The following is a 19,727-nucleotide window of genomic DNA, read 5'->3' as shown; positions in this document are numbered from 1 at the left end:
GTGCCACTAGGCATTTCTACTCTAGTTTTGAACTGGTTGTTGTTCTGTGGTGATGACATGTCAAATTATTGCAGTTTGGTTATCTTACTGTTATTTCTGGGCTTAGATGTCCAACTGTTACACTGAGGCGACAATATTTATCTAAAATTATTTAACAGCAACGGGCTGCAAAGGTAAGGTTTTCAGAAACTAACTCCTCCGAACCCTTGGTTGAAAATAGATTTCCAACCCTAATGCAGTAAAAGTAGTTAACAGCATTGATAGAGCACAAAAAGCAATTGAATTGCAGACAAGTGTTTTGGGATTCCAAGGCACCACTTTTTCAATGCAATAATGTGTGAGCTTTGGGATGCAAAGCCATTTGAGAAAAGGATTGTTGCACAAAGGTATTTATTCATCTTATATTCATTTTTTAATACAGTAGTTTATGTACATGCAATAACAATTTGATCAAAACTCAATCCCATAGAACAGGATACTGCTTACATTCTGGCAGTACTAGTGTGTAACAGCATTACTCTTTAAAATAAAGATAAAATATTAAATGTGAAAATATAATGTTTAATAGCAATTGAAAATCTTTTCTTAAAAATATGAAAGGGTAAAAAAGGTATTTCTTTAGAAAGAATTAAAAAGAACAGTGATTAAAAGAAATTAAAGATAATTCCTTTCATTTTTCTTCATTATGTTAAGTGAAATATGAGACAACTCATAGGAGATAAAATATTTATGACAAAATTTTGTAGAGTTAAAGCTTTTCTTTAGAATTTCAAGAAATGCACTAAAAGTAGAAAAATGACAACAAAATCAAATGTGGAGACAAAATTAATCATCCATATTACCGTTGAATTTTGTCTGAATCTGATATCTGAAACACTACGACAGAACACATTGTACTTCATGCCTCAACCATGGCTTAAGGGCGGTAACTTACTGCTTTGTTCAGTTGAGCAAAAGATTGAAAATTAAAAAAGAAGAAATAAAAGAGAACTGGATAGATCACTAGAGCAAAGAAACAATTTTATTTTTGATTTTCGCAAGAATTAAAAAACTCTTACCCTCCAATCAAACTGACATCTAGAGAGTAAGTACAGTACAAGTTTTAATTAGAAGATTTTAAAATTAAATGCTTGCATGAAAGAATTTGACAGCTTACCACTTTCATTAAACCTTCTTCCCCGATTGATTTTATGAAGCCTTTCACATCCATTTGCCCAAGACGTAATATGTACATAGGCCTTCCATCTTAAAAACAAAAATTCACCAGGAACACGTAAATTAAAAATATTTATTTTCAAATAATATCAAGATAAATAATTAACAACTTTTTCCTTTTAACAAAATCTTTGCCATAACAAAAAATCGCAAACAAACTGATCAAGATTACGCTGAATGGACCTAAACCTATAACTATAATCAGGGAAGCACATTGAAAAAGCTCAAATCCAGACAATTTTAAGCAACCAATGGGGTTGTTTCCTTCAGTCAAAAGTATTACTTTTAGTCACTGAAATTGATAGAATAAGCAAAAAATGACACGGACCCAGAAAATACTTTCATTTTCCCAACAGTTATTTTTTAACTAAATTTTTTAAATGTCCGATTTTTCAAACAAGGCGTGGTTTTGATGACGTCACAAATGATGCACTTTGGTGCATCTTTTTCCTGCGTTTCCACGTTATGATAATCAATAAGCGAATTAAATATTGCGCTCTGCGCTTGTTATCAACCATATCATTGCCAATACACGGGAGTAAAGATGCAAATTAAATATTTTGCTCTGTGAATGGCAACAGTTAATGGCATTTCATCATTTGTGATGTCATCGGCAGAAGCGTAAACAATGAAAGCGCACCAATTAAAGTAATTTCTTTTAAATATTAAACTTAAACAACTGATTTAAAAAATGGTCAGACCCTACGTTTTTAGGCATGCTCTTTCAGAAAAAAATACTTTTAAAATTTTGGAAACAACCCCATTACAAATCACATTTTTCTTTTATTTCATTTTCTTCACACATCACAAGGAAATCAGATTCCTTCAGCGGCATCTGGAATTTGCACTAGGATGATAATTGCATGACCAACTGAATTTTTAATAACCATATCTAATTCTTAAAGAATGCAACATTTGGAAATTCTCCATTTTTGCTTGCTTTTTGTGAATTTTGTGACCGAATTTCACTTATTCGTGATTTTTATTACCTGTAGACAAATAGTTGATACCATACTCCACTTAATGTTATCACTTTGGACACACTGATTTTAATGACAGTAACCGACTGATAAAAACAGGAAAACAATTGGGTTAAAAGGGGGCAACTGCCCGCCCTCCCCACTTTTTATGGTAAATTTACTTATTTCATTTTGCAATTTAGGGGACAAAACTAGAAATTGTAAAAGCAGAGATGTCAAAATTTTCAGAACACAATTATTTGTTTTACTTTGTATATCTGTTTACAAAACATTATTTAGTACAAGCAATAACTTTCAGCTTATGGATTAATTGCTCAGATATTAGTAAATCAATTGTTTTACGTAAACAAAAGCCACTTGTTTAACGAAATTATTACCAAGTGTTTGTGACAACTCAAAATGCTTTGGGGTAGCTAATGTAAGTCTAATTCATGTCCAAATGTTTCTTCGGGGAAAGTTATTGCGTACAAAATTCATCAAAATCTTAAGAAAAACGAGAGTTAAGGTGTTAGACTTACATCAATTTCCACTAATCTGTTTCAATACTCTCAAACCCAGCTGTAACAAAATGTTGTACTTTTCTTCTTTTTTTTTTTTTTTTCATTTTTCGCTGCCACTAAAAGTCCTATAAGTCCCATGGCTTGATTTTTTTGCCCCCCCCCCTTCCCTCTACTTATAAGCCCCAATTGCCACCACTGTATTTTTGTACTGTATGTTTCTATGAAAATTATACAAAAATTTTTAAAAATATCAAATTATTTATTGTCTAAAACTTTTAAGAAGCTCATTTAAAAAATGCTCCAAATCAATCTTTTATTAAGTCATTGGAGCAGTCTTGTACTTCTATGTTGTTTCAACACTTAATTATATTTGTAGTAGATGATTCAACATTCAGGCATTCTTTATCTGACTAATCAACTCCATCCTCCATCTGCTTTCCTATACAAATACAGCAAACTTCTGTTAATGTGGAAGCTACAACGACGCTTCGGACAATTTTTATCCATAATCCAAACTGTTAAGATGTTGAATGTGAAGGACTTTCTACCCCTCCCTCCCCCCTCCAATTTTAAAATGCCGAAGCAGTTTCTAACATTTCCAAAGAAATTCAAATCCTGTTTTGAAAAATGATAACATTAAATGATGCAATGATCCCATAATGCAGTAATTTTAACATACAAATGAATAAAGAAAATCGGGACCAAGTGATTTGGATAACAAGCAACTGATGACATTAATCATGATCAAATTCAGCAGAAACTACTGTACCATCTAACCAAGTAATGTAATTAACCAAAAAATGTTACTATTTCAAAATGGGCCTTTCTCAGATACATGATGGTATGTAACTTCAACTTGCATAAATTCAAATATAAACTTTACCACGATCAAAATGGTGCCATCCGCCGGGAAAATATTGTTTTATAACAGGAGGTGGATCATAGGTAGAGAATATACGATCAACTTGATATTTCTTTCTCCATACAAGAGAATGGCAAAGCATCTCACGAGCTTTCTCTAAATTATAATCTTGAGCTTGTAGAAACCGCATCAATGTTTGGTCGCTTGGAACCTAGAGAAAACAGAGAAAATATATTATATATGCATATACCATAATTATTTAAATTATCTAACAAATTATGCATTGCTTCATTGAAATTGTAGAAGATTGAAAACAATATTGCCGCTGAAATTTCTCAGCTGCTTCCCTTGAAAGTAGTCTGAGTGGGAGACTTTCACCCGTGGAAGATTAAGAATATTTTTCTAAAAATGTGGATTTTTTTTTTTTTTTTTGATATCAGTTCAGTATTTAAAGAAGAAAGCAACATTTTTCGTGTCTGAAGTGCATGTAAGTATTGTTATCGAGAATTAATTATACAGTAAAACCCCTTCTAACGGACACCCCTCAAATGCGGACAATTTTTAATTCTACGATTCCAAGGCAAATAGCATTATTAACACCCTGTTCTGCAGACACCCCTCTTTTGCGGACAAAAAAACTTGTCCCGTAGGTGTACGCATTAGAGGGGTTTTACTGTATGTATCTCTATACCACAAATTCTACTCTTGTAAAAAGGATTTTTACACTTCAAGTTTTCCATTTTGTACACAGTACCTTGTTTTAGATGTAAATTACACAGTCGTTACCTTTTTTTTTTTTTGAAGAAAATAGAATCTTCTATTTCAAACATTAAATCTCAAAACTGTGAACGAATATTTCCTGGAAATATTTTACTTAAATTCTGAAATAGTTTATTGTGTGCATGGAATCAGATGAAATTGCTACAAATATTACAGATACTGATATTTTTCCTTTATACTATTCTACTTAAGAAAAACTTATAAGAATTCGAAAGCTGTGTAAAAAATTAAATGCAAACTTTTACAATTATGAAAATACACAATAGATTAAAAAAGTAAAAATAATATCAGCACTTTTGCTCCCCCCCCCCTCAAAAAAAAGACTAAGATCCCCTACAAACATAATGCTTGTAAGGGACTCTTACCTCCTTTTAAAAATTTTAAATTGAGTATTGGTATTACAATAATAATACATGCATATACAGGGTGATCCAAAACTATTGTTACTACTGTTTAACCACAGATTGTATGTAATTCGGCAATCTGCCAAGTAAAGACGATTCCATCTGAATGAATCTAGCAGGGGAGAAGGGAAAATAACGATGGGATTTTGATTCACGCGCTTTATAATGTCACTAGTGCCTTATTCATTTATTGCATTCTCAAAAATAAAATAAAGGGAAACAAAAATAGTTACCATGGAAACAACAAAAGGAAAACAAATAAATCAATTAATTTTTGCCATGAGAATATAGATCAAATATACTTTAGATTTAAAAAATGTTGCTGTGAGCAAATTTTCATTTTTACAAAACTAAGGCTAAATAATAGAGAGGCAAAAGTGCACATCTGAAAAACCAACTAGCACCCCTATAAACTAATAGATAGGTCCATTTCCGCCTATAAACCGGATATTAGCCTTTCCATGTAATCGATGGTCAGACAGTATGTGCACAATGTATAACAACAGTTTAAATAAATATTTAAAGCATAAAGCAGCAAGGGACTTTTCTTCCTCGTGATTGTTAGTCTACTATGATGGAAATGACCATATCGTCCCCTTGGAGCAATACTAAAACATTTAATCCCAGGAATAACACTAAGATATCTTACTGTTGCTCTAAGGCTACAATATGTGGGATTTTTTTTTCTTTCTAATGGTGCTACAATAGAGGCACAACCTCCATTCTTTCACGATTGTGGCACCACTATCGGCGGATGTTTTTACCACGGGAATTACGATGCCCAGTTTTCCCACTAGATGGAGGCACCTGGGCTCTATTCGAAGTAAAACTGCAATAAGAATTTAATTATGCCACCATCACTCTTAGCCAAACGAGTACTAGAGGGATCTTTTACATGCGGCATAATCATACGACATGGACACTGTCGATTTTCTGCATCTTGAAAATCCACGGACAGGACCAGGTTCAAACCAGCTCCTTTAGGCCTTATAGACCAACATCTAATCACTACACCACTCTGTCCATTTCAACAGTCTATAAAAGGTTGGGGGTTATTTTTTCCCACTCATAAAAATCTCAAATACTAAAAGAAAATAATTTACCAGAATTAATGCTAAAACAAATTCGAATGTGATAGATAAACACTTACTTTTCCCTGGTGTGCATCAGCCATCCATTTTTTTAACTGTACAAGGCACGATTCCTGGAAAGGAGTCAGTTCACCAAGATATCTTTTGATGTATTCAGACTCAATTTTGAAATTTGCATCTGAAATTTAATTTTTAAAAAAAAGCAAATAAGTTTTACTGCTCATAATAATAAGAAAAACAAATTAACCTATAATTAAGTTAGTGAAATAATTATATTCAAAGAATATTAAAAATTCTGGAACCCTTGAAGTAACAACAGCACTCTAAAAAGGCTTAATAACGTATTTTGTTTTTGATGAATGATAACACAAAGTAAAATACTTTGAAAGCCTTAATGAAAATGAAATACAATCAGAGGCCTATGCAGGTTTTATTTTTTGGGTCCCCACTTTGAAAAAGCAAAAATTTTTATTAATTTTCTTTATTTTTGTAAGAAAAAAAAAATTGTGAATTTACCCTTTTTTTCTGGAAAAAAGTTACATGAGGTAAAAATTTTAATTTATGTAATTAAAAATTTCAATGTTGTAATTTTCTTGAAAAATGTCTAACATGATACATAATAATATTCTTTTAATCACTAAAAATATTGAAATAAAGAGTTTATTCAAGAATGGATTCCCAGAGAATTTCAAATGGAATTTGAATACAATTAGGGAATTTTACAAAGAAATTTCAAATTGGTCTTAATAATTTTATAATAAATTTACGGGCCAAGAGGGAAGCATTAAGACAGTTTTGTAATAAGTAAATTATCAGAATAAATAGCAAAATTAGTCACCCTAAACCTGCATTTATCAAAATAACTTACATCCTTTCAAATGATTGAAATATTAGTAGGATATAGAAAGATTGAAATCTCAAACACTCAGTTGAAAAAGTAATATCTGAAAGTAATAATGATATGATTGCCAAAACTTTAAGAAAGACTACATTAGAGTGATGAAAAAAAATCTCAAATTTGCGTAACTCACAACATTTCTATAGACCTAAAGAAAAAAAAAGAAATTTTCATAATTTCCATATTTTACCATGATTTTAAACGTCCTTAATAAGTCATTAGATCAATTTTTTTTTCAAAAATTATCATAAGATAAACACTAGTGAAACTTAATAATTATTATAAGTGACATTGGCTTGTTTTACCTTGGACATAAACAGATTAAAATTTTTGAGTTTGTGTGGCAAAATGACTCGTGTCCTTTCAAATACACAAATGAATTATAAGAACGGAATTATTAATGTCCAAGTGACAGAATCACATAGTAACACAAAAACCAGCAAGTTTTATAGAAGAGAATGTAATCAGATTTTGATTTGCGTTAAAATTTACGGCTAAAGCGTAAATGCATAAAAAATAGCTAAAATACGTTAATTTAAAACCTAATGCATAAAATATTTTTAAGGCATGTATGTTTTAGAACTCAAAACCCATTATCAATTGTAAATTCCCATGATTTGTGAGCATTTGTTGCTGAAGATCCCGATTTTCCATTACCAAATTTGATTATAGTTGAAATTCAGACTTTCCAGGTGCTAGAACAACTGTAAAATATATATTTAATTTAGAGGCATTTAGTCATTTAAGCAAAATAAACCAACCGAAAAGTTAGCGGTAAATTCTGTCTTTGTGTAAACGAGTCTTCAAGGTTGAAAGGCGGCTTTTATGATACGAATTTTAGTGAATTGTTCTCTTTTACAATGCGAATTTTTGTGAAGGGGGCGCTTTTATGATGCAGAGTTTTGTGAAGGAAAGCTTATGTGCTGCAGAAATTTGGGAAGAGGCTGTAAATCTGACACAATTCAGGTCTGGATTGACCCTGACTATTCAAAAAAAATTTCCCTTTCTCGCTCTTTTTTTTTTTGAAAAAATAAGCTCTGCATTTGTTTTATATATCTTGACATGTAAATTGTTCAAGAAATAACATATTTATGGCAACTCAAAACCAGATGCTAGTAGACTGCAGCAAAATAACAGCTACATACAAAACTTAAAACATGTCAACAAATTTCATACAAATTTGCTGAATCACAGTGATGAAAAATATATAAATACCAAATTACAATAAGATTAGCTAATATTTAGAGGTTGCATTTTCTCCAATATTGTGGGGGTAGGTACAAAATATGACTTTTCAAAGTTAACTAATTTGTTGGGCAATCGAGAAATGACAAACAAAATAATATTAAAACAAAGAGACTAAGCTTAATAGGTAGTATGACAAGCCAAATATGAATAACATTAATAAACTTTGAATGATGCAATCTCTTCTTTGGTTCGCCTGAAGAATTCCTTGACAACCATCTATCACCATCCTAAACGTCTTAAATATTCATTGGATAAAATTGTTCTCTTAAAATATTCACAAACCATTTTTTTTATTAAGCTTGGTAAAATTCAACTACTATTTAGTTCTGTGAATGGTGTTGGCTTGTACGAATTTGTGTGGGAAAAGTGCAAGTCCTAAATAGAGATACAGTATAGGAATAACTGATAAGTTGTCAATACAAAGCTATTAATGTCTAAGTGGAAGAATTGCATAGTTGTTAAAACTGATTGAGTGTTACGTTAGCAGATGCAATCAGATTTCAAGATGCATAAAAGATTGGGAGTAACACTTAAATGCGCAATAACAGTGAAAATGCAGAAAATTTATGCCTAATGAACAAAAGTTAGCACATATGCATAATGTAATGTGAAGTATTAAAACGGACAGTGAAATAATTTTTATTTTTTCAAAACTCTTCTACTTTGCTGTGCTTAGCTTTATATTTGCAATAAAACCTTGGAACCTATGCTACTTGAAAAAATATGGAATTCTGTGACATATATCACGACACACAATAGTGTATCCTTCGGTAAAGCTAAGTAAAATATGATATGAAATACTGGATCAATTTTTCATTACACATTTTCATACTGGAACCACTTTAATTTGAATGTACTTATCCTTTTAATTTTTTCCCTTTTAATCAGGGTTCGTCTAAAAATATCAGTCAATATATATCATGATATATATCCGATATTTATTTTGAAAATATCATGATATTTTGATATTTTTTATATTTATTTTTTCAACCACGGTATTTTCAATATAAAAATTATATTAATCTTAGTAATATTGTTCATTTATTATTAAAAATAACCAAAAAGTTATGCACTACATTTTTATGATGTACTGATACAGCATTAATGCAGCTAAGTAATATAATATTCCCTTTTTTGTTTTATATTCATTTTTATTATTAGTGATGCAACAATTTTAAATCATATTAAAAGTGCCTAATTATATATTAAACGTTAGTCAGAAAAAAAGAAAATGCTTTATGACAGTGCACCAACTAATGCATATTTTTTTATTTCTGTGCAAATCAGAAAGAAACAGTAAAACAGATAATACTAAATTATTAACCTCATTAAAATTTACAAAAATGTAAAATGAAATATTAGATATAAATAATGAGAGAAACCTTAATTTAAAGTCTACATATTGAATAACAATGTAAGAAAATAAAGAACGATTTGAAGATGCATTTACTGTTTTGAAGACTTCAGTTTGTGTTGATTGAAAATATTGGATATATATCAAAATATCCGATATATATCAAATTATTGGACATTTTCGAAAGTATCATGATATTTTCGAACTCTGCTTTTAATACACAAGGGGTTGTTCACAAATGATGTCCAGCTTTGAAGGGGGAGGGGGTTAGTTAAATTGTGAGTTTGTGACCAGGGATAAGGAGGAAATATCAAAATGTGACATCACTTTTTTTTTTTTTTGGAACATCATTTGCTTATGAAAAACAGTGTGACATGTAACAAGTGGAGGGGGTAAGGTGAACTGTGACACTTTGTGGCAAAGGAGGAGGGGGGCAAAAATGCTGAAAAAAAAAAGAACGACATCACTCATGGAGAGCCCAAAGCACCAGTGAAGGGAAGCAAAAATCACTGATTTGGATGCTAAACTCAAAGGATATATGAGGCAGTGAGAAGCAAAGGGATGTAAGTGGACATTTACTAGTTTTGAGTAAAACACGTTGAAAGATAACATCCTTGGTAGGCTTTCATTGACTTTTTTTTTCTAATACAGCAATTACCAGGGCTACTAGTACCATCTCTTGCCCCAAGACGGAGGAGAGGTTCACCTACCACGTGTACCGGTTATCTCCAAATTTTTAATTTTGCCACTTACATCCCTTTGCTTCTCACTGCCTCATATGTTCTAAACTGTATCGCACCTGCAGTTTGATGTGATTCTTGGGATGAACCTGTTGTGACCATGCCATGAGCTTGTGTTAGGCTGTTGTTTCTGGAAGAACTAACACTGCAGGCACCTTCAGCTTCGGTAACTTCAACAGCTGGTACTCCTTCCTTATCTTTAAATGGCGGAATGTATGTAACTCCTTCTGAGTGAAGCTCATCAATATAATATTCAATAATTTCCTTACCCTAAAAAGCAAAAAGGACAATTCAAAAACCTATTAGGTTACAATTCAGTGAACAAAATAGCAAACGTTTGACTCAATATACATGTCAATGAAAAAAACAAATGCAAAAATCCATTTGTTATGTTCTGAAATATCAGAATTGTAAGGCATATTTTATTTTTCAAATACAGTAATTCAAGATTGCTACAGTTTATATAGCTCATTTTCACATACCATGTATATTCCATGCCTCCTGAAAATAAATTATTTTGATGTCTTGGAATTTATTTCACTAAAAAAAAGTATCAATCAAATTTCCAAAATTAGTTTAGCACTTTATATCATTGCTGCAAAATTTGGGGGTTACCAGATTTTCAATAACACTTGTCTGGTCCTTTCCGGCATGCCGGAAAAACCGAGGTTAGAAAAAATAATTAATACTTTAAAAAACATATGTTCAGCTTAAAAATGAATATAAGTTCTATACATATCTCATTTAATAAACAGTTTGATTTTGTAAAAGTATTTATTAACAATGTCATTTGTTATTTTAACAAGAAAAATATTGTTTAATAACAAATAATTTTATAAAAAATAAATTAAAACTAAGCAAACAATTAAGCAGTAAGTTACCGTCCCTAAACCAGTGCTAAAGAATTTACTATAGCCATTCAATAAATAAAAATTAAACTTTCCTCTAAAAGAAACCTAAAATAATTTATTTAAAAAAATTATGAACAAATCGCAGTAACGATGAACGCTTCTGAATTGATTACTTTATTGGCATATAACTAAATCCATTAATAATGACCTATCATAAATAACAAGCACATATTGTATGCAATACAGTTTTTTGAAAGAAGGTTACTTTCAGGATTTTTTTATTTTTTTCCTTTCTGGTCTGCCTTTTGATTGGAACTGAAGAGGGAAATTTACTTTTGTTTTGTTGCAAAATAAGTCTCAAATTATCCGGCATGCCGGAAAAATTCGAATTTCCCGGCATGCTGGTCAACCTCGCTTTCCCCCGGCATGCCGGATAATGCTGGGTAATACAGTAATTTTGAACTATTTTTTACATGGAAACATTCAAACACTAAACACAATGTACGTGAACCTTTTTTTTTCCCCAACATATTCACTGAACAATTCTTTGAAAACAATCTTTATCGTAATACAATAAACGTGAAACCAAAAAAAAAAAAAAAAACCTAGGAATTTGGAAAAGCAAAATTAAGAAGGTCAAAAATTATCAAATATTTTTACTAAATTACTATTTTGGACAAAAACACTTGCAGTTTACTTCCACATTATGGCTATAAATAGTAAAGTAGAATGGTTATCAGCAGACTAAATATTACTGAAAACCAAGCCAGTCAAAAAGGGCAGTGAGATCTTCCCCAGATTCTATTGGTACAATTTCCAGAATAAGTTAGCATACTTGATGTACCTTCTGCAATAACTCAATTAAAACTAAATGCATGACAAGACATTCATCAATCTGTGGAATTTATTTATTAATTATTGATATTATTTATTTTGATAAGCCATCACCGTTACATTCACTTAGTGTATTATAACGTCAGGAGTTCCAGGAACAAGGACCGGTGGAGGGGGGTAGTGTTTACTGTCATTTATTATATGGAGAGAAAAAACATACAGGCATCCCTCGTATAACACGGTACTTCTACAACAAAGTTTTGATACTACACGGTACCAAAATTTACGATTATTATAACACGGTTTCAATATTACATGGTACGAAACTTGAATTTAATGCTTCATGGTTTTGATACAACATGAATGTTATATTTATAAAAGATGAAATTTCATTTTTGTTTAATACATTCTGTTAATTTTTGCTAATAACTATAATACTTTACTTTCTTTTTATGAAACTTGATTTCGATACAACACGGTACACATCCCCTGATTTACATTATTTCTTAGTCTCGTATAGCACGGTTTCGATATAACATGATACATCTTAACCTGATTTTTCTCATGCACATACAGAATTAGTATTAAAAATAAGTAAAAATGTTATTTTTAAAAAGGTCTCGTATATAACATGGTTTCGATACAACACCTAACGAATTAATCATGTTATACGAGGGACACCTGTACTTCAGTTGATTTCATTTTTGCATAATTATAAAGAATGTGTTTTGCAGGCATATCCAGTATATATTCACAGGAAACAGTCATACTGTTCATATCGTATTATCCCACACCAGCTACCATGCCGGAAATAAGCGAGATTGATCAGTATGCAGGGAAATTTAAATTATCCGACATGTTGGATGATTCGGGGTTCATTTTGCAACAAAAAAGAAAAAATAGAAGGCTGAAAAATTTGTTAGTTTATTCAAGAATATAAATATTTAAACAAGTGAGATAAAGTTAAAATGTATTTGTCATCAATGTAGGTCATTCATTATGCTAATAAAATGACTGACATAGAAGCAATCATTGTGATTAATTTATAATAATTATTTTTTATTTATTTTATTTATTTTTTTTAACTATTTCAAATTTCTTTTGAAGCACTAAATTCATTTTTTTTTTCATTAAACAGCTTTTCTAAATTTTTTACAAGAATGTTAAATATTTTAGTTTTAGCACTACAAATGCCTGCTTTGTTTTATTTTAGTGCTTTATAAAACAATTCATAATCAATTAAATTTTTCTTATTAGATCAATAAAAATAATTGTTAATTAATATTAATGAAATTTAGCCATTTTTTAATACTAAGATAATACATAGAAATCACATTTTTTTTAAAAATTCAACATATGTTTATCATATTAAATTAAATGCAGTTTTCTAACCTCAATTTTTCTGACACGCCGAAAAGAACCACACAAGGGACATCGAAACAGAACTTCGAATTTTGCAGCTTGCGGACTGATGGGATGTAATACGGTAATTGGAAGAAAAGCTACCTCGCCACACAATTGCATAATTACCAATGCAGTAACAAAGGGGAAGCGCACGGCATACTAAAAAAACTCTATTGCAGAAACAAAAATTCAATTTTACTTTTACATATGGATTGTTGCTGCACAATTGCATGCATTCATTCCCCATGACTCATGCACAATAAGAACACTGGTACAGATAACATAAAGCCAAATCAATAGAATTTTACAAATCTTATTCTACAAAACATATTGTATTAATTATCCACTAAATTACATGCTAAATAAAGAACTCAAACATGGTTTGGAAAATACCTTCTTTATATTAAGAGAATACTGTTTCATGGCCAACTTTTCAACAGCATTTTCAAAACCGAAAAATGATTTTACATCTAAGCTTGCTGATTGTTCAAAGCAAGTCCATTCAGGATTTTCTGGATGAACCTAAATGACCAAATTAAAAAAATCATTATTTTTTAAATAAAAAATCTTTAACTCTTTATATAGGCACAAATAAGAGAAGCTTAGTAAGAAAATTGGATAATAAAACAAGCACAATTGTACTCATTTGTGAGAGATCTATTTAAACTAGTATTATTAAACAGTCATTTCTGAAATTTCTGAGCAACTCAGAAATTTAATACGTTTTCTTGCGGAGAGGAATTTTTAAAGAAGTAACAAACAGTGAAACTTCCATAAATCGAACTTCGGTGAGCTGAAAACTTCGACAAGCTGAAATGAATCTTTATTCGCACCTAACTAAAGAATAGATGTTATTTATTTTTGATTAGCCGAATTTTATTTCATGACCCTCATCATATTTTTCTTGCTAACGTAACTCCATTCATTAAAATTGTCCCCCCTCCTCCCCCCAAGTAGTATAAACAAAAAGAGAGAAATTGGCACCACTGCAGCAAAAGGTGTCTGAACGAATTGAATCTAATAAATATCTGTCATAAATTTACAAAATGAGTGGAGCTTTTTACAAAGAAAACAAACATTCCATCAAATGAATTTAATGGATTTTGCTGCAGTTGATGACGGAATTTAAGTCACAAAGTACCCTATTAATGAAGATATTTTATCACACATAAGGAATATTAGCGAAAATGTTTTTGGTGATAAAGAGACGAAAGACCTTGAGCCAGTGTTAAAATTACAATACACTCAAGGTATATAAGAAGAGCAGCAGATGTACTACTGCTTTCATGGAATCCACCCAAATGTTACCAACTCCTTGTTTGACATTTTAAAATTATCCAAGCACTATTTAATTTTTTTTTTTTTTTTAATTTCTACTCAGAAGTAAGATTGCCCGGTTTGACCAGGACAGTTTGTGTTTTCAGATTATATACCAGCATCCCGGCCAATTTACTTTACTTCCCGATTAAATAAATTTGATTATAGATGAACAAGTCTTAAAATAATTAATTGTGAAGGATTACTTAAGGATAATACCTTTGTCATTTGTAACATGGAAATGTGAAATTAATATTGGATTAGTTCAGGAAGATTTTTACAACAAAAAAGACTTTTCTAAAAAAAAATCCTAGTCAATGAAGAGTACATGTAAATATTGTTCAAATTTTTGCTCCACATTGAAACTGTTTCTTCTTATAATTATATTAAATGCAAGGAATAAAACGTTTAGATTTATCTGCTTATGTCATTTATTAGTATCCCTGATTTAGGTTCATAATTATTAACCATTTATTCATGGCTTTGAAAATGAACTTCCTTCTAAAAAACCAGTCAAGGATGTGTGTACCTTTGTTTGAACACCCCGGACATGGGGGGGGGGGAGACATTCCAGTGTTCTGGTTGAACATTTCAGAAATCTGGAAAGCCTACTCAGAAGCAATGTTTGATTTCAGATTTTTTAAAATAAAGTATCCCTTTTTTTTCAGTGAGGAGAAATTGTTATATTTCAGTAAGAAAATTTAATTTGTTTTCCAACCTCCACACTCCCTTCCACACTCATGAATTTATATAGTAATTTACATTGCTATACATAATCTCCTTGATACATTATTCAATCAATTTTTGCTATTATTATAAATGCAATGACTTTCAGTGGTAGTATTTTATTTTATGCTACAAGTTTTCTTTTCGTTTTCTATAACCCAAATTTTCAATAACTTGAAATTTTTTTGCTTTCCCTGCAACTTTCAGTTATTAAAAATTCACTGCATCTGAGAGTCATGAAAAATTAATTTATCATGGAACTAAAGAATCATTAAAGATATTACAACAACAAATGAATAAATAGCACATACAAAAAGAGAGTTTGATGAGCATACAAAAAGTTAATTGTCGTAAATACTCATTGTAGCTCCTATATTATTTCACTTTAAACAGAATAGTTTTCAAGGTTTTATAAGAATATGTAATTGAACTAATTATCATAAGAAGTTACTATAGCTAGGGCAAACCCCACCTGGCGGCATTATATTGGTGTTATTAGGATCAGCATAGCTTTCACAACGCTCTTGGGTTAGGTTTGCAATCAACTATACATACTGCTTCTTACATGAGCACATTTGAAATCATGCCAAGTAGTTTTTTAAATTAATCTCCACATAAGTACCACACTAAGATGGAAGTAAAAATTATAATGTGGCTATTTTGAGTTTTGTGGGCTATCAAATTTTGTTTACTAAGGTTTTTGTACAATATTAAATTCAACATTTTACAAAGTAATTGCAAGTAAGCATTAATGTTGAAATATATAACTAACAATCTTTTATTATGGCACTCCAACTTCACATGTCTTGCAATAAGGAAATATCTTGTAAGCACTACTATTGCTTACAGTTGCTGTATACATTATATATACAGCAGTGTACAGTGTACTTTGTACAATACACTTTCTACAGTATATGTACATTGTACAAAGTAAAAATCTAAGATTAGTGCTAAAGGGCCAGACTGGGTGCTGACCAGTATTAGAAATAAGCAGTCACTGGGCATATTTTGCAACCACACTTTTCATTCTGATGTAAGGATTTCTAAACCCAAGCACCAAATTTCGACATTTCAATTTTAGAATCACTGGAGAACATTTTTCTTGATTCATCATGATAGGAACTCATATTTGAGGCAAAGGATGGAATAGAAAAAAAAAAAAAAAGTTCTTAATTTTGATGTTTTAAAAGTTATTCTGAAATAATCTGCACAAGTATTAATTCTGTGCTATGGACAGTTTGTAACATCATACAAATTAAAACAACTAAAAATAATACCTATATGTTTTATTTTGATGACAAGAAAAATCAGTCAAAGCATCATCATGATGCATACATTGAAATTCTTATTTCTTACACAACAAACAGAAATAAATAACTAATCAAATGGGGAGTGATCTTTCAGGTTCACAAATCTGTTGAATAGAAATTTTTTTTAAAACCCTAGTTGATTATTTTTTCTCAGAATTTCCAGCATCATCAGGGTTCTCATTAGAGGAAAAAATGGATGAGAAAATCTCACTCACTGTAGAAATAACAACGAATTTTTTTTAAATTGAGATAGAGAATTTTTTTTCCCCACAAAATATTACAAAGTTTAGAGAAAGTATTATTAATCTCTTTTTGCATAGGTGAATTTTACTACATGATTCCTACTCAAAATAAGACAGAAAACTTTCTGGTACTTGATAGCATATTCACTTTCAATAGATAAAAATATTCAGCATATTACATTTCATCTAATAAACAAGGATAAACTTCTGGATGAAAATTTTATTGAAGTTAATCAGCTCCTAAATTAAGAGTACACTTTTTCTTTGAGCAAATGCTTCTATCAATTTATTTGGAGCTTTTTAAGTGTCATATAAAAATCCTTACAACTGATCCCTTAATATAGTACAATGCAAGTTTTGAGCTTTTACTTCTTTGCCATGAATTCCCATTCCAATCAACCATGTGTGTTTGAATGTGTAAACTTAAAAAATTCTACAGTCACACCATTTGGAGAAGCCTTTTTTTGTTTAAGTACTCACCTTTTCAAAATTTGGCGTTTCTCCTATTACTCAGTTATTCCAGTTTTTGCTGTATTAATTCATCGCTTTGGACAATTGTTAATAGACTGAGGAACATAAAGTCAGAGAGTGAAAGAAAATAAGAAAGTAACTAGAATATGAATGGGGTCGTTTCCAAAATTTTAAAAGTATTCTTTTTTTTTTTTGAAAGGGCATGATTAAAAACATAGGATCTGACCATTTTTTAAATAATTTGAGTAAGTTTAATATTAAAAAAAAAATTATTTTGTGCTTTCCTAGTTTAACGCTTCTGCTGATGACATCACAAATGATGAAATGCCATTCACTGTTGCCATTCAGAAGAGCACAACATTTAATTTGCATCTTTACTTGCGTGTACTGGCAACGATATGGTTGATAGCAAGCGCAGAGGCAATTTTTAATTTGCTGCTTGATTATCATAACGTGGAAACGCAGTGAAAAATGCGCCAAAGGACATCATTTGTGAAGTCATAAAGACCACGCCTTGTTTGAAAAATTGGACATTTAAAAAAATTAAAAAATAACTGTTGGGAAAATGAAAGTATTTTCTGGGTCCATGTATTTTATTTTTTTTTTTCTTATTCTATGAATTTCTGTGAATAAAAGTAGTACTTTTGACTGAAGGAAACAACCCCATTATAACTGTTTTAACTAATTCCGTGCTAAAATGTAAGTAAGCCTTTAATTAGAAATTCATTGTTGATCATGGTCAATGTTGAACAATGCTTTTATTAAAATTTGTAGCACAAAGAAAATCATTGAGAAAAAGGATCTGTTCCCATTTTTTTCTCGATTATGGACAGATAAAATTATGGCTTTTGTTTTGAGGCTTTTCCTGTTGTCGTGGGATTTAAATTTTCCTATGGGTAATTTTTTTGCAATCGTTCAGGGAATGTTAGATCTTTTTTTGTTCAAGTCTGATTGTTGAACAATCGTCACTTGAGATAATCTTTTTTTATTTTTTTTTGCAAGGTAGACCGTGCAAAGCCAGTATTTAATAAAAGTAAAATTTCATACAAATTTGATGATTTTGTGAAGATAATAATTAAATGACACAGAAACTTACGGAATATAGGCAGTTTTCATTAATAACAACTCTATTAGCAAAACTCTCGTTATAAGCTTCAATTTTTAACGTTCTTGCACGACGATCCAAAGTGTTCTTTTGAATGAAGTAAACAACATCAACACCTATGATCTAAAAAGAGAGAAAGAACAACTTTAATATTTAATTCTCATAACAAAAATTAAATATGTTGGGGGAAAACTAAATGTAATTGAAACACTGGATACGGTGAAAATTGCTTTTTATATCAAAGTATGGAGATGAATCAACTCAATTATAGGAACATCATTTAGGCTCTTGAAAATTCAATTCTCTATTTTATGAATTATTAAATTCATTTTTGAAAAAATAAGCTAAAACAGTATTTATTTTTAATGGAAAATTAATTTCAAAGAGCTGTAAAGTGGATACCCGAAATGTAAGCTCAAAATATTCAGTAGTTTTTTTTTATGTTATGCTTAAAAAAGAATTTTAAGGCTGCCATTAAAGGTACCATAGGGCCTTGAAAATAGAAATAATGGAAACTGATTTCATCATAAAGTAAAAGGAAAATAGTTCAATAAATTAAAGTCAATAAATCAATAGAATACTGCACAAGAGTAATTTTTATGCTTCTTGTAAATGCTCTCACAAAATATCAAGAAGAGCAATGTAGACAATACAAAGTTTAAGCTATTCTATATTAAGCAAGGTATGCAATATGTCGATCACAGTTGTAACTAAAACGTAGGCAATTTAAAAAACATATAGAAGTAATAAATCCTTTTCTCTTTTTGCCTGACTAATACAATTCAAAAATACTTAAATCTGTGGAGAAGGTACACAAGATGCAGAAGGTAAACATTTATTGCACATTCTTAAATCACACATTACATTTAAAAGCAACCAACATAAAATAAATTTTCCCTTCTCTGAACTTCATTACGTAACTTGAACACTCAAAACACCATTCTAGATACTGCAACATCAAAGCCAGCCAAAGGCTTTAAAAACATTTGCCCAATTAACACTTGCCTTGTGCCGACTGCGTTCTCGCGCGTTGCCTCAAATCTATGTAATGAACATAACTAAAACAAGATGTGAAAGACAGTCTTTAACCTCAACTCATTGAAGACTGGCCATGAAAATTCTTGTGATTCATTTCTTTTACCAATCGAACAGTCACAAGAATCACCAGGTTGCATGCATAAATTTAAAGGTGCTGGTTTCAATGCCTAGGGACAGGTACCATCATAAACTTTCATAGGTTAAATTACATTGTCCAACTGACCTTTAAAAAAAAGTGGCGCTCACTGTCCGGCTAGCTTTTTAGAATGTGCTCTTGGGTGAAGAAAGGTTGAGAATTGCCCTAGTAGGTGCCTTATAGTGATGGGCATAATCAAGATGTTTTGATTATCGAGATCT

General features: G+C 30.7%; 1 protein-coding gene across 1 annotated transcript in view; it reads right to left on the bottom strand.

The window, feature by feature from the left end:
• LOC129233938 (SEC14-like protein 1) overlaps nucleotides 1-19,727 on the bottom strand; it is a 70,105-nt gene that overhangs the window by 30,460 nt on the left and 19,918 nt on the right. The window contains exons 4-9 of the mRNA XM_054867856.1: nucleotides 18,324-18,455; nucleotides 13,555-13,683; nucleotides 10,132-10,342; nucleotides 5,892-6,010; nucleotides 3,579-3,768; nucleotides 1,157-1,245 (exon numbers count right to left, since the gene is read on the bottom strand). Coding sequence (XP_054723831.1) covers nucleotides 1,157-1,245; nucleotides 3,579-3,768; nucleotides 5,892-6,010; nucleotides 10,132-10,342; nucleotides 13,555-13,683; nucleotides 18,324-18,455 — 870 coding nt within the window. The remainder of the gene's footprint in view (nucleotides 1-1,156; nucleotides 1,246-3,578; nucleotides 3,769-5,891; nucleotides 6,011-10,131; nucleotides 10,343-13,554; nucleotides 13,684-18,323; nucleotides 18,456-19,727) is intronic.

Source organism: Uloborus diversus, unplaced genomic scaffold, assembly GCF_026930045.1.
Source record: "Uloborus diversus isolate 005 unplaced genomic scaffold, Udiv.v.3.1 scaffold_819, whole genome shotgun sequence".
In the NCBI taxonomy this organism is placed as follows: domain Eukaryota; kingdom Metazoa; phylum Arthropoda; class Arachnida; order Araneae; family Uloboridae; genus Uloborus; species Uloborus diversus.
This window is presented reverse-complemented; position numbering and strand designations above follow the sequence as displayed.